Consider the following 14656-nt stretch of genomic DNA (forward strand, 5'->3'; position numbering starts at 1 on the left):
ATGCTAGAAGGACGGTATCGCGATAAGAAAATCTGGATACGGCCCAACCCTGTTGGTAGGGACAGAAGGTAGAGCGCCAGAGGTGGTACCACTCTCTGCCTGCTCCCATGCCAGCCAGGCCCAGTACACAGAGACCAATATGAACACAGACTAGATGAGAATGTGTACACACACTTATAGCAATGGGGACGTATGCACACACAGTCACACACGCACATTCAAAAACCTCATGCAGAAAGAGACAATGGGATGCTGGAAACATGCAAGCACACATTATATTTTCTTAGCCAACTTCCTTAAGGGTTGATGGCCTGCTGAACCATGGCAAGCTGAACCAGGTGTGAAGAGAGTGGCATGTATACTAGGGATGGGACAAATTGACAATTTTCTTAACGTTTAAACATTTTCTGTTAAAATGATAAGAAAATATAAAATCCCACATCAATTCACAACACAGAATAATAGTCCTATTACTCCTGTATGACTGCTAGGGCCGGACAACGAAGTTATCTGCCGCAGTCATATACCCTTGAAAGCACCTTGGTTATGGCATGTTTGTTTGTGTGGAAGGGTACATCTTCTCTGGAGACCGAACGGGCATTTTACTTGTCTGTTAAGGAATGCCGTTTCTGAAGCGGGACTAACGTCCATCACTAGGGGACCAGAACTGTCAATCAAATAATCTCGATCTGCCTGCGCGCAGACCACGCTCTCCTAAAAAGGTACTTTAAAATTTGTTAAATACCAAGACATTTAGCAGAAATAAAGGAGTCGATTCCTAGCGGAAGAAGTGTTGAGATTCAGTCATTTTGGAACGGAGGAGACTGATTAGCTGCCGTACTTCCGAGAACAGAAACACTTGCATCTTTCATTGTGAGCTAGCGAGGGACAGAGAGAGAGGGGAGGGCCACAGTACAGGTAGGTCTAATCCCTAACGTATACCTGTAGATTCTAATCCTATTCTCTGAGGAGAAACAGGTGAGTTGACATTAATAGCAGGAGAAGAACTACAGTGGTTAAATAAGTTATGCTAAGTATGTTATGGAATGTTGCAGGGCACCATAGCCTACATGAAAATAAAGTCTTGACAGCAGAGACATTCTTTACATTTTAAAATGCAAATGTACAAATGTATATTTATGGCAGTATCTGTATGTTCTCCCTATTGACAAAGAGCAGCTGACAAAGGAGATGTGTAGTGCAGCGCAGCATGTAATGCCTATGAATGATCTGTGAAGCGCCTACGTACTGCTCTATAAAGCCTTTCTAAGCCGTTGTTAGTTTACATTTTAACACATGTAATGGCCCCGGTGGACAACAGCAGAACTGACCAGCAGAAGAGGTGTTCTCTGCCACAGTCGATAGATAGCCCCTGATCTATGCATGTAATGCTTATGAAGACTTGATCAATGCTCTATGAAGTCTTTATAAGCTGTTGTTCCAAGTGCATCACATATAATGACCCCTATGGAACACAGAGCAGCAGTACTGACCAGGGAAACGGTGTCCCTTGCCACAGTCTATGTAGTGCTTATGAAGACTATATGAATTCTCTAAAAAACCTTTATAAGCTGATGTATGAAGATCAGAGTAGAACTGACCAGCAGAAGAGATGTCCCTTGCCACAGTCCACAGCAGGAGCTCTGAGGAGGGGTTGACTGAAGGGGTCAGAGGAGCTGCTACCTGGACCCTGGGATGAGAGACGCACCGCCCGCTCACACCCCGCCTTGGGACACCAGCGGATAGCTGGGTTGTTCTCCACAAACGCCTGGGGAGGAAAAATTTAAAACACATGAATACAGTATCAATATTTGGCTACAGAACTGAAGAAGAGAGAGCAGTGTTTTGCAATATAACTGAAACATTTCTAAACTGCAACATCTGTGCCACATAGGACTGCGGGTTCATTATAGCACTGCCTGCTGTTAGGGTCAGCACTGCCTACTGTTAGGGTCAGCACCGCCTGCTGTTAGGGTCAGCACCAAAAATAGGAAAACAACCATTTCTGATCTGGGCCTGTATGCATAAAGTTTTCTCAGAGTAGGAGTGTTGAGCTCGGATCAGTTTCCCCTTTTAGATTACAATGAATGGACCTGATCCTAGATCAGCGCTGATACTCTGAGAGGCTTTATGAATACAGGCCCTTTTCATCCAGAATACACCTATACTTGTTTTAGTCTTCTCCACCAGGGTCGTGACTCCTGACTCATTTATAAACTGGACTGCACCACAGGTCCAACTGCAATCCTCCCAGCCAATCACTCTGTCAGTCATTAACCTCTGACCCAGAAAATACCAACCAATCACAGCCTCCATGTCACCCAATAAGACTTGATGTTTCCATGACAATGTAGGTAGGTAGGGAGAGGTTAGGTCATGTCTTAAGGTCAGTCTCAGAATAGATCAGGAGTTCCGTTGTTGTTGTCCATGTAAAACCACCAGAGACTGTGTGTACGGTCTCATAGTTATATGGTCAGGGTCAGGGACAGCAGTAGATGTCTCCTCTCCTCCTTACTAATACATGTTTAACTGAATACAGCTTTGACATTCAATGAGAAATAAATCATCTTCCTTCCTTTTCAGTTTGCCTGCCTGCTGGTGTAGCTTGTGTACTTCCTTGTGTGTGTGTGTGGCGCGCATGTGCGTCTACATGTACCTTGATGTCGAACTGCAGGTAGCGCTTGTCCATCTCTCTGGAGACGACACTCTCTATGACCTCCACAGGAACCAGCTGGAAGCAGTCGTACGCCGGGCAGAAGATGTTGTGAGCCTCCCCTTCCTGGATCTTCAGATTCAGAAACCTGACACACACACAGAGACAGAGACAGAGACAGAGAGAGACACAGAGAGAGACGGACAGACAGACACAGAGACAGAGACACACGCTTAAGGTTAAATATCCTACTAGTGGTTTATCTTCCCCTATTGTCCAATTAATCACGCTTACACCTTGAAAAACCAACTAAGTTCAAATCAATGAAGAAACCACAGAGAAACGTGTGCATCTCAAATGGCACCCTATTCCCCATGTAGTGCCCTTCTTTTGAACAGGGCTCTGGTCAAAAGTAGTGCACTATGTAGGGAATAGGGTGCCATTTGGGACGCAGCTGTTTTATGGAAGGAATAAGCTCACCCTTCCCAGCAGGCTCGGCAGAACTCGTGACCACATGACATGTCAACTGGTTCCTCGAAGATAGACACGGGGCACATGCAGATCCCACACTGTCAGAGAGACAGGGAGAAGAACACAACTAAGATGCTTACAGATTGATTGATTGATTTATTGTATTATTATAGTGTCATTCATCTTCAAGGATGCCCAGCCCACATAGGCATAATAGATGTTTAGATAAGTTTCTTTCAAAGACACAGGGAGAATACAACACAGAACTGAGAATGACAGGAAACACATATTTTGACAGGAATTACAAAGTATCTTTACAGCAAAATAAATGACAAAACTAACAAACATGCAATAGCTGATTAGATTGTCAGAGCATCAGGAAAAAACACACAAGACTGACAGAATGACAGGCAATATTATAGATTCTGTTTAGTGCATATTCAATTTGAAAAAACAAATATCCTGCTTGGATAAGTTTGAGGATCTGGCTACAGTGTAACAGTGTACAGGAAGTTCTTATTAACATATGCACTTTTTAAACTTGACTATCTGTGATGTGGAGAACAGCCGAGCAGATCTTCCTGAGGCCCATCATCATCATCATCATCTCTTTTGACAAAATGTCTATTCCATAAAACACAATGCATTGCCCAGGCATCCTCTACTCCACACACTGCTGCCTTGTTCTACAGTCTGAAGAGGAACAATGGACTGTGAGGAACCCACTGGAACTCAACAATGACTGTATTGATCTCTGAAAGAGGCAGCTTGTAATCCCATCTACTGAAACCTTCAGAAAGGACCCTTGAGTACAGAATTGGTCAATCAACACAGTGTGTAGCCTAACAGTTAGGTTGAGGACTGGCCTAGCTATTCACTGGTTTACTCCTCCACTGAGTTGATTTGCTGATAAAGTCAAATCTCAGTCTGACAGAAATTGTTATTAGTTCAGTTTCCTCTCAGAGATGATGTGTGTTTTTCTCCAAATCAAGGTTGTCTGGTAGAACCATGCCATAACACAAGAGGCACTAGAGACTCAATATGATACTGGAAGTAAGTCTCAATACTGTCTCATGGCTTTTTTTCCTTGTCTCTGACATGATAATGGAAGTGTCTCAATACTGTCTCATGGCTTCCTTTCCTTGTCTCTGACACATGATACTGGGAGTAAGTCTCAATACTGTCTCATGGCTTCCTTTCCTTGTCTCTGACACATGAAACTGTGAGTAAGTCTCAATACTGTCTTATGGCTTCCTTTCCTTGTCTCTGACACATGATACTGGGAGTAAGTCTCAAGACTGTCTCATGGCTTCCTTTCCTTGTCTCTGACACATGATACTGGGAGTAAGTCTCAATACTGTCTCATGGCTTCCTTTCCTTGTCTCTGACACATGAAACTGTGAGTAAGTCTCAATACTGTTTTATGGCTTCCTTTCCTTGTCTCTGACACATGATACTGGGAGTAAGTCTCAATACTGTCTCGTGGCTTTCTTTCCTTGTCTCTGACACATGAAACTGGGAGTAAGTCTCAATACTGTCTCATGGCTTCCTTTCCTTGTCTCTGACACATAATACTGGGAGTAAGTCTCAATACTGTCTCATGGCTTCCTTTCCTTGTCTCTGACACATGATACTGGGAGTAAGTCTCAATACTGTCTCATGGCTTTCTTTCCTTGACTGACACATGAAACTGGGAATAAGTCTCAATACTGTCTCATGGCTTCCTTTCCTTGTCTCTGACACATGATACTGGGAGTAAGTCTCAATACTGTCTCATGGCTTCCTTTCCTTGTCTCTGACATGATACTGGGAGTAAGTCTCAATACTGTCTCATGGCTTCCTTTCCTTGTCTCTGACATGATACTGGGAGTAAATCTCAATACAATACTGTCTCATGGCTTCCTTTCCTCGTCTCTGACACATGAAACTGGGAGAAAGTCTCAATATTGTCTCATGGCTTCATTTCCTTGTCTCTGACATGATACTGGTAGTAAGTCTCAATACTGTCTCATGGCTTCCTTTCCTTGTCTCTGACACATGAAACTGGGAGTAAGTCTCAATACTGTCTCATGGCTTCCTTTCCTTGTCTCTGACACCTGATACTGGGAGTAAGTCTCAAAACTGTCTCATGGCTTCCTTTCCTTGTCTCTGACACATGATACTGGGAGTAAGTCTCAATACTGTCTCATGGCTTCCTTTCCTTGACTCTGACATGATACTGGGAGTAAGTCTCAATACTGTCTCATGGCTTCCTTTCCTTGTCTCTGACACATGATACTTGGAGTAAGTCTCAATACTGTCTCATGGCTTCCTTTCCTTGTCTCTGACACATGATACTGGGAGTAAGTCTCGATACTGTCTCATGGCTTCCTTTCCTTGTCTCTGACATGATACTGGGAGTAAGTCTCAATACTGTCTCATGGCTTCCTTTCCTTGTCTCTGACATGATATTGGGAGTAAATCTCAATATAATACTGTCTCATGGCTTCCTTTCCTTGTCTCTGACACATGATCTGGGAGTAAGTCTCAATACTGTCTCATGGCTTCCTTTCCTTGTCTCTGACATGATACTGGGAGTAAGTCTCAATACTGTCTCATGGCTTCATTTCCTTGTCTCTGACACATGAAACTGGGAGTAAGTCTCAATACTGTCTCATGGCTTCCTTTCCTTGTCTCTGACACATGATACTGGGAGTAAGTCTCAATACTGTCTCATGGCTTCCTTTCCTTGTCTCTGTCATGATACTGGGAGTAAGTCTCAAAACTGTCTCATGGCTTCCTTTCCTTGTCTCTGACATGATACTGGGAGTAAATCTCAATACAATACTGTCTCATGGCTTCCTTTCCTCGTCTCTGACACATGAAACTGGGAGAAAGTCTCAATATTGTCTCATGGCTTAATTTCCTTGTCTCTGACATGATACTGGGAGTAAGTCTCAATACTGTCTCATGGCTTCCTTTCCTTGTCTCTGACACATGAAACTGGGAGTAAGTCTCAATACTGTCTCATGGCTTCCTTTCCTTGTCTCTGACACCTGATACAGGGAGTAAGTCTCAATACTGTCTCATGGCTTCCTTTCCTTGTCTCTGACACATGATACTGGGAGTAAGTCTCAATACTGTCTCATGACTTCCTTTCCTTGTCTCTGACACATGATACTGGGAGTAAGTCTCAATACTGTCTCATGGCTTCCTTTCCTTGTCTCTGACACATGATACTGGGAGTAAGTCTCAATAATGTTTCATGGCTTCCTTTCCTTGTCTCTGACATGATACTGGGAGTAAGTCTCAATACTGTCTCATGGCTTCCTTTCCTTGTCTCTGACATATGATACTGGGAGTAAGTCTCAATACTGTTTTATGGCTTTTTTTCCTTGTCTCTGACACATGATACTGGGAGTGTCTCAATACTGTCTCATGCCTTCCTTTCCTTGTCTCTGACACATGATACTGGAAGTAAGTCTCAATACTGTCTCATGGCTTCCTTTCCTTGTATCTGACATGATACTGGGAGTAAGTCTCAATACCGTATCATGGCTTCCTTTCCTTGTCTCTGACATGATACTGGGAGTAAGTCTCAATACTGTCTCATGGCTTCCTTTCCTTGTCTCTGACATATGATACTGGGAGTAAGTCTCAATACTGTTTTATGGCTTTTTTTCCTTGTCTCTGACACATGATACTGGGAGTGTCTCAATACTGTCTCATGCCTTCCTTTCCTTGTCTCTGACACATGATACTGGAAGTAAGTCTCAATACTGTCTCATGGCTTCCTTTCCTTGTATCTGACATGATACTGGGAGTAAGTCTCAATACCGTATCATGGCTTCCTTTCCTTGTCTCTGACATGATACTGGGAGTAAGTCTCAATACTGTCTCATGGCTTCCTTTCCTTGTCTCTGACACATGATACTGGGAGTAAGTCTCAATACTGTCTCATGGCTTCCTTTCCTTGTCTCTGACATGATACTGGGAGTAAGTCTCAATACTGCCTCATGGCTTCCTTTCCTTGTCTCTGACACATGATACTGGGAGTACGTCTCAATACTGTCTCATGGCTTCCTTTCCTTGTCACTGACATGATACTGGGAGTAAGTCTCAATACTGTCTCATGGCTTCCTTTCCTTGTCTCTGACATGATACTGGGAGTAAGTCTCAATACATTTACATTTTAGTCATACTGTCTCAGGGCTTCCTTTCCTTGTCTCTGACACATGAAAGGTTTGGAATTCAATAGGTTTTCAGTTTCAATAAATTCATTTCACCAGAGATAACATAGGAAGGGAAGCCCCTTCACACTATTGAGCTGTCTTTGACTGGATGAATGATCTATAAGCACCAGTGTGTGTGTGTGTGTGTGTGTGTGTGTGTGTGTGTGTGTGTGTGTGTGTATGCGCCTGTATCTGTGTGTGTGTGTGTGTGTGTGTATGTGCGTGTCTCCTCTTTTCTCTATGCTTCCTGCCCTCACCAGTGTTCTATCATCGTCCCCGGGGGTGAGGCTGATCTCGTCGGGGGAGGTGATGGAAGAGCGGGTGGTCCTGGGGGTACGAGGGGAGGGCAGGGTGTCCCAGGCGTTGTACCCACTAGGGGGAGCACTGGGCATGTGGACCCCAGACCGTTGGCAGCACTCCTCAGAATTAGACATCCAGGCCTCCAACAGCTTCTCTCTGTCCCAGTCTATAGCAGGAGAGATAGAAAACACTAGTTAGGTAATACCCTTTCAGTCTTAAAGCTATCCTCTCAACCAAATACTCCAGCAGGTTCTCTAGGTCCCAATCTGTGGCACAGTAGCAACAGACAATCTGGTCAGCACCTGCAATTTAGGGCATACCAGACCTTTCTTATACAAGAAACTCAAATCATTTACTCTAGCCTTTTGTCTGTAAAGGAAAAATAATCCTCTCTCTCACTACTCTCTTTCAAACTAAGGTACAAGGAGAATGACAACATGTTCTGCCTCTCCTGGAGGACAATGGGAAGAACCTGATTTCAAACATCTTTCTTTCATGGTGTTTCTGGGTATTCTATTCTGCACCACAGGACACATAATGCAGTCAGAAGCCACAACCAGCCTTTCTTAGAAACTCTCTGGATGTGTCTGAATGGCACCCTATTCCCTACACAGTGCACTTCTTTGAACCAGAGCCCTATGGGCCCTACGATAGACTGGCGTCCTGTCCAGCAAGTATTTCGACCCCTTTACTTTTTTCACATTTTGTTACATTACAACCTTACTCTAAAATTGATTAAATTGTTTTTTTCCCCTTATCAATCTACACACAATACCCCATATAGACAAAGCAAAAACTGGTTTTTAGAAATGTTTAGAAATGTATTAAAAACTGAAATATCACATTTACATGTATTCAGACCCTTTACTCAGTACTTTGTTGAAGCACCTTTGGCAGCAATTACAGCCTTGAGTCTTCTTGGGTATGACACTACAAGCTTGTCACACCTGTATTTGGGGAGTTTCTCCCATTCTTCTCTGCAGATCCTCTTAAGCTCTGTCAGGTTAGATGGGGAGCGCCGCTGCACAGCTATTTTCAGGTCTCTCCAGAGATGTTCGATTGGGTTCAAGTCTGAGCTCTGGCTGGGCCACTCAAGGACATTCAGAGACTTGTCCCGAAGCCACTCCTGCGTTGTCTTGGCTGTGTGCTTAGAGTCGTTGTCCTGTTGGAAGGTGATCCTTCTCCCCAGTCTGAGGTCCTGAGCGCTCTGGAGCAGGTTTTTATCAAGGATATCTCTGTATTTAGCGCCGTTCATCTTTCCCTTGATCCTGACTAGTCTCCCAGTCCCTGCCTCTGAAAAACATCCCCACAGCATGATGCTGCCACCACCATGCTTCACCGTAGGGATGGTGCCAGGTTTCCTCCAGACGTGACGCTAGCATTCAGGCCAAAGAGTTCAATCTTGGTTTCATCAAACCAGAAAATCTTGTTTCTCATGAGTCTTTAGGTGCCTTTTGGCAAACTCCATGTGCCTTTTACTGAGAAGTGGCTTCCGTCTGGCCTCTCTACCACAAAGGCCTGATTGGTGGAGTGCTGCAGAGATAGTTGTCCTTCTGTAAGGTTCTCCCATCTCCACAGAGGAAGTCTGGAGCTCTGTCAGAGTGACCATCGGGTTCTTGGTCACCTCCCTGACCAAGGCCCTTCTCCCCCAATTGCTCAGTTTGTCAGGCCAGCTCTAGGAAGAGTCTTGGTGGTTCCAAACTTCTCCCATTTAAGAATGATGGAGGCCACTGTGTTCTTGGGGACCTTCAATGCTGCAGAAATGTTTTGTTACCCTTCCCCAGATCTGTGCCTCGACACAATCCTGTCTCGGAGCTCTACTGACAATTCCTTCGATCTCATGGCTTGGTTTTTGCTCTGACATGCACTGTCAACTGTGGGACCATATACAGTTGAAGTCGGAAGTTTACATACACTTAGGTTGGAGTCATTAAAATTCGTTCCTCAACCACTCCACAAACTTCTTGTTAACAAATTATAGTTTTGGCAAGTCGGTTAGGACATCTACTTTATGCATGACACAAGTAATTTTTCCAGCAATTGTTTACATACAGATTATTTCACTTATAATTCACTGTATCACAATTCCAGTGGGTCAGAAGTTTAAATACACTAAGTTGACTGTGCCTTTAAACAGCTTGGAAAATTCCAGAAAATGATGTTATGGCTTTAGAAGCTTCTGATTGGCTAATTGACATCATTTGAGTCAATTGGAGGTGTACCTGTGGATGTATTTCAAGGCCTACCTTCAAACTCAGTGCCTCTTTGCTTGACATCATGGGAAAATCAAAGGAAATCAGCCAAGACCTCCGAAAAAAAATGTGTAGACATCCACAAGTCTGGTTCAACCTTGGGAGCAATTTCCAAACGCCTTAAGGTACCACAATAATCTGTACAAACAATAGTACGCAAGTATAAACACCATGGGACCACGCAGCCGTCATACCGCTCAGGAAGGAGACGCGTTCTGTCTCCTAGAGATGAACGTACTTTGGTGCGAAAAGTGCAAATCAATCCCAGAACAATAGCAAAGGACCTTGTGAAGATGCTGGAGGAAACAGGTACAAAAATATCTATATCCACAATAAAACGAGTCTTATATCGACATAACCTGAAAGGCCGCTCAGCAAGGAAGAAGCCACTGCTCCAAAACCTCCATAAAAAAGACAGACTATGGTTTGCAACTGCACATGGGGACAAAGACCGTACTTTTTGGAGAAATGTCCTCTGGTCTGATGAAACAAAAATAGAACTGTTTGGCCATAATGACCATCGTTATGTTTGGAGGAAAAAGAGGAAGGCTTGCAAGCCGAAGAACACCATCCCAACCGTGAAGCACGGAGGTGGCAGCATCATGCTGTGGGGGGGACTGGTGCACTTCACAAAATAGATGGCATCATGAGGAAGGAAAATTATGTGGATATATTGAAGCAACATCTCAAGACATCAGTCAGGAAGTTAAAGCTTGGTCGCAAATGGGTCTTCAAAATGGACAATGACCCCAAGCATACTTCCAAAGTTGTGGCAAAATGGCTTAAGGACAACGAAGTCAAGGTATTGGAGTGGCCATCACAAAGCCCTGACCTCAATCCTATAGAAAATGTGTGGGCAGAACTGAAAAAGCGTGTGCGAGCAAGGAGGCCTACAAACCTGACTCAGTTACACCAGCTCTGTCAGGAGGAATGGGCCAAAATTGACCCAACTAATTGTGGGAAGCTTGTGGAAGGCTACCCGAAACGTTTGACCCAAGTTAAACAATTTAAAGGCAATGCTACCAAATAATAATTGAGTGTATGTAAACTTCTGACCCACTGGAAATGTGATGGAAAGAAATAAAAGCTGAAATAAATCACTCTCTCTACTATTATTCTGACATTTCATATACTTAAAATAAAGTGGTGATCCTAACTGACCTAAAACAGGACATTTTTACTAGGATTAAATGTCAGGAATTGTGAAAAACTGAATTTAAATGTATTTGGCTAAGGTGTATGTAAACATTTCCAAATCATGTCCAATCAATTGAACTTACCACAGGTGGACTCCAATCAAGTTGTAGAAACATCTCAGGGATGATCAATGGAAACAGGATGCACCGGAGCTCAATTTCGAGTCTCATAGCAAAGGGTCTGAATACTTATGTAAATCATGTATCTGTTTTTTTATTTTTAATACATTTACAAAAATGTCTAAAAACGTGTTTTCGCTTTGTCATTATGGGTTATTGTGTGTAGATTGATGAGGGGGGAAAAAATATTTAATCAATTTTAGAATAAGGCTGTAACGTAACAAAATGTGGAAAAAGTGAAGGGGTCTGAATACTTTCCGAATGCACTTTATATAAGGAATAGGGAAGCATTATGGGATGCATCCTCAGTCATATACTTCAGCCTCTATATGATCTCCTTCAGGATCATTCTGGTGTTTCCTCTATTCCCATAGAATTAAACCTTGTCTATAATACAACACGAGAGGGACATTATAGCAAGTGAGAGACCTGAGCTTTGTCCTTAAGGCTTTGATAAGTGACATTCCTTACATGGTTGTAAAGGAAATTTAGCTCAGTGATAAAAATTGAGTGAGACCAGCGTATCTGATCAAATGAAGCGGGATTCCCTAAAGTACAGAATAATAATAGCATCATTCAAATGTCTTTACTATCACACGTCAGTTCAGCTCTGAACAGTTTAGCAGTCCCCTATTCATATAGGATTCTCTCAGTCCCCTATTCATATAGGATTCTCTCAGTCCCCTATTCATATAGGATTCTCCCAGTCCCCTATTCATATAGGCTTCTCCCAGTCCCCTATTCATATAGGCTTCTCCCAGTCCCCTATTCATATAGGATTCTCCCAGTCCCCTATTCATATAGGCTTCTCCCAGTCCCCTATTCATATAGGCTTCTCCCAGTCCCCTATTCATATAGGCTTCTCCCAGTCCCCTATTCATATAGGATTCTCCCAGTCCCCTATTCATATAGGCTTCTCCCAGTCCGCTATTCATATAGGCTTCTCCCAGTCCCCTATTCATATAGGCTTCTCCCAGTCCCCTATTCATATAGGCTTCTCCCAGTCCCCTATTCATATAGGCTTCTCCCAGTCCCCTATTCATATAGGCTTCTCCCAGTCCCCTATTCATATAGGCTTCTCCCAGTCCCCTATTCATATAGGCTTCTCTCAGTCCCCTATTCACATGTCATTTCAGCTCTGAACAGTTTAGCTGTGTGTGTGTGTGTGTGTGTGTGTGGCGTGTAGTCCATACCATGTGCTCTGAGCAGAGCCTCAGCAGTAAAGAGAGGGGCCTGCAGCATGTCTGCTGTCTCCACTATCAGCATGTCCTTCAGACGACGCAGCTCCTGAGGCCTCAGGCCCTCGTATAGCTGGAGGGAGAGAGAGACAGAGAGAGGGAGAGAGAGAGAGAGAGAGAGAGAGAGAGAGAGAGAGAGAGAGAGAGAGAGAGAGAGAGAGAGAGAGAGAGAGAGAGAGAGAGAGAGAGAGAGAGAGTGAGAGTGAGCGAGAGAGAGCGTGAGAGCGAGAGAGAGCGTGAGAGAGCGAGAGAGCGAGAGAGAGAGAACGAGAGAGAGAGAACAGGGCAGTCACATGCATGGGACTATAACCGTGATAATGTTTCTGTAGTGTGGCCAATAGCCCAGCTGACGGTTCCGCCTCGCTGTTCAAGTGGTCAGCGCATTCCTACAACAACACTGGACTGTATTCAAAGACAGTCCCCAGTATTGCAAAATACCTTTTGCTATGTTGCACTGGAGATGACCTTGGTTGGGTCTGAATTCCTCTGTGTTTCAGAGCAGCGTACTCTGCCTCTATGTCCCCTGAGGCCAGACTGAAGACATGGTGGGGTAACTACACAACAGTATCTCTCTACAGTAGGGATATCTAGTATCTAGCCTACATCTCTGTGTTCCAGAGCAGCGTACTCTGCCTCTATGTCCCCTGAGGCCAGACTGAAGACATGGTGGGGTAACTACACTACAGTATCTCTCTACAGTAGGGATATCTAGTATCTAGCCTACCTCTCTGTGATCCAGAGCAGCGTACTCTGCCTCTATGCCCTCTGGGGCCAGGCTGAAGACCATCTGAGACTCCAGGCTGAGGGCCAGCTCCTGGTGGTGCTGCTTCTCTGCACAGTCACACGGCGTCTCACGGTCCTCATTTTCTGCAAACAGGTCCGCTTCCCTCTTCACTAGAATCTAGAAGAGGACAGAGAGAGGAGAGACATGGCATTTATTGGAAAGAGAGAATAGTCAAACAGGTGGGTTTCTCTTCACTAGGATCTAGAGGCAGAGGAGAGTCACTGTTCACAGGTAACTGCCAAAATAAAGGAAACACCAACATAAAGTGTCTTAATAGAGCGTTGGGCCACCACGAGCCAGAACAGCTTCATATGAGCCTTGGCATAGATTCTACAAGTGTCTGGAACTCTATTGGAGGGATGCGACACCATTCTTCCACGAGAAATTCCATAATTTGGTGTTTTGTTGATGGTGGTGGAAAACACTGTCTCAGGCGCCACTCCAGAATCTCTCAATTGGGTTGAGATCTGGTGACAGACGGCCATGGCATATGGTTTACATCGTATTCATGCTCATCAAACCATTCAATGATCACACATGTCCTGTGGATGGGGGCATTGTCATCCTATGGGGGGATAGCCATGGTAGTCAAAATAATGGCCTGCCCAGCATTTTTATACATGACCCTAAGCATGATGGGATGTTAATAGCTTAATTAACTCAGGAACCACACCTGTGTGGAAGCACCTGCTTTCAATACACTTTGTATCCCTCATTTAGTGTTTCATTAATTTTGGCAGTTACCTGTACAGTGGGGGAAAAAAGTATTTAGTCAGCCACCAATTGTGCAAGTTCTCCCACTTAAAAAGATGAGAGAGGCCTGTAATTTTCATCACAGGTACACGTGAACTATGACAGACAAAAGGAGAAAAAAAATCCAGAAAATCACATTGTAGGATTTTTTATGAATTTATTTGCAAATTATGGTGGAAAATAAGTATTTGGTCAATAACAAAAGTTTCTCAATACTTTGTTATATACCCTTTGTTGGCAATGACACAGGTCAAACGTTTTCTGTAAGTCTTCACAAGGTTTTCAAACACTGTTGCTGGTATTTTGGCCCATTCCTCCATGCAGATCTCCTCTAGAGCAGTGATGTTTTGGGGCTGTCGCTAGGGCAACACAGACTTTCAACTCCCTCCAAAGATTTTCTATGGGGTTGAGATCTGGAGACTGGCTAGGCCACTCCAGGACCTTGAAATGCTTCTTACGAAGCCACTCCTTCGTTGCCCGGGCGGTGTGTTTGGGATCATTGTCATGCTGAAAGACCCAGCCACGTTTCATCTTCAATGCCCTTGCTGATGGAAGGAGGTTTTCACTCAAAATCTCACGATACATGGCCCCATTCATTCTTTCCTTTACACGGATCAGTCGTCCTGGTCCCTTTGCAGAAAAACAGCCCCAAAGCATGATGTTTCCACCCCCATGCTT

General features: G+C 44.0%; 1 protein-coding gene across 2 annotated transcripts in view; it reads right to left on the minus strand.

Moving 5' to 3' along the window:
- The window catches only part of LOC121586735 (ankyrin repeat and IBR domain-containing protein 1), a 64484-nt gene that overhangs the window by 26796 nt on the left and 23032 nt on the right, over positions 1-14656 (minus strand). For both annotated transcript variants that reach the window (XM_041903680.1, XM_041903681.1), the window contains exons 4-9: positions 13166-13342; positions 12397-12514; positions 7593-7801; positions 3134-3222; positions 2657-2801; positions 1602-1768 (exon numbers count right to left, since the gene is read on the minus strand). In XM_041903680.1, the coding sequence (XP_041759614.1) occupies positions 1602-1768; positions 2657-2801; positions 3134-3222; positions 7593-7801; positions 12397-12514; positions 13166-13342 (905 nt within the window). The remainder of the gene's footprint in view (positions 1-1601; positions 1769-2656; positions 2802-3133; positions 3223-7592; positions 7802-12396; positions 12515-13165; positions 13343-14656) is intronic.

This window comes from Coregonus clupeaformis, unplaced genomic scaffold (assembly GCF_020615455.1).
Source record: "Coregonus clupeaformis isolate EN_2021a unplaced genomic scaffold, ASM2061545v1 scaf0222, whole genome shotgun sequence".
In the NCBI taxonomy this organism is placed as follows: domain Eukaryota; kingdom Metazoa; phylum Chordata; class Actinopteri; order Salmoniformes; family Salmonidae; genus Coregonus; species Coregonus clupeaformis.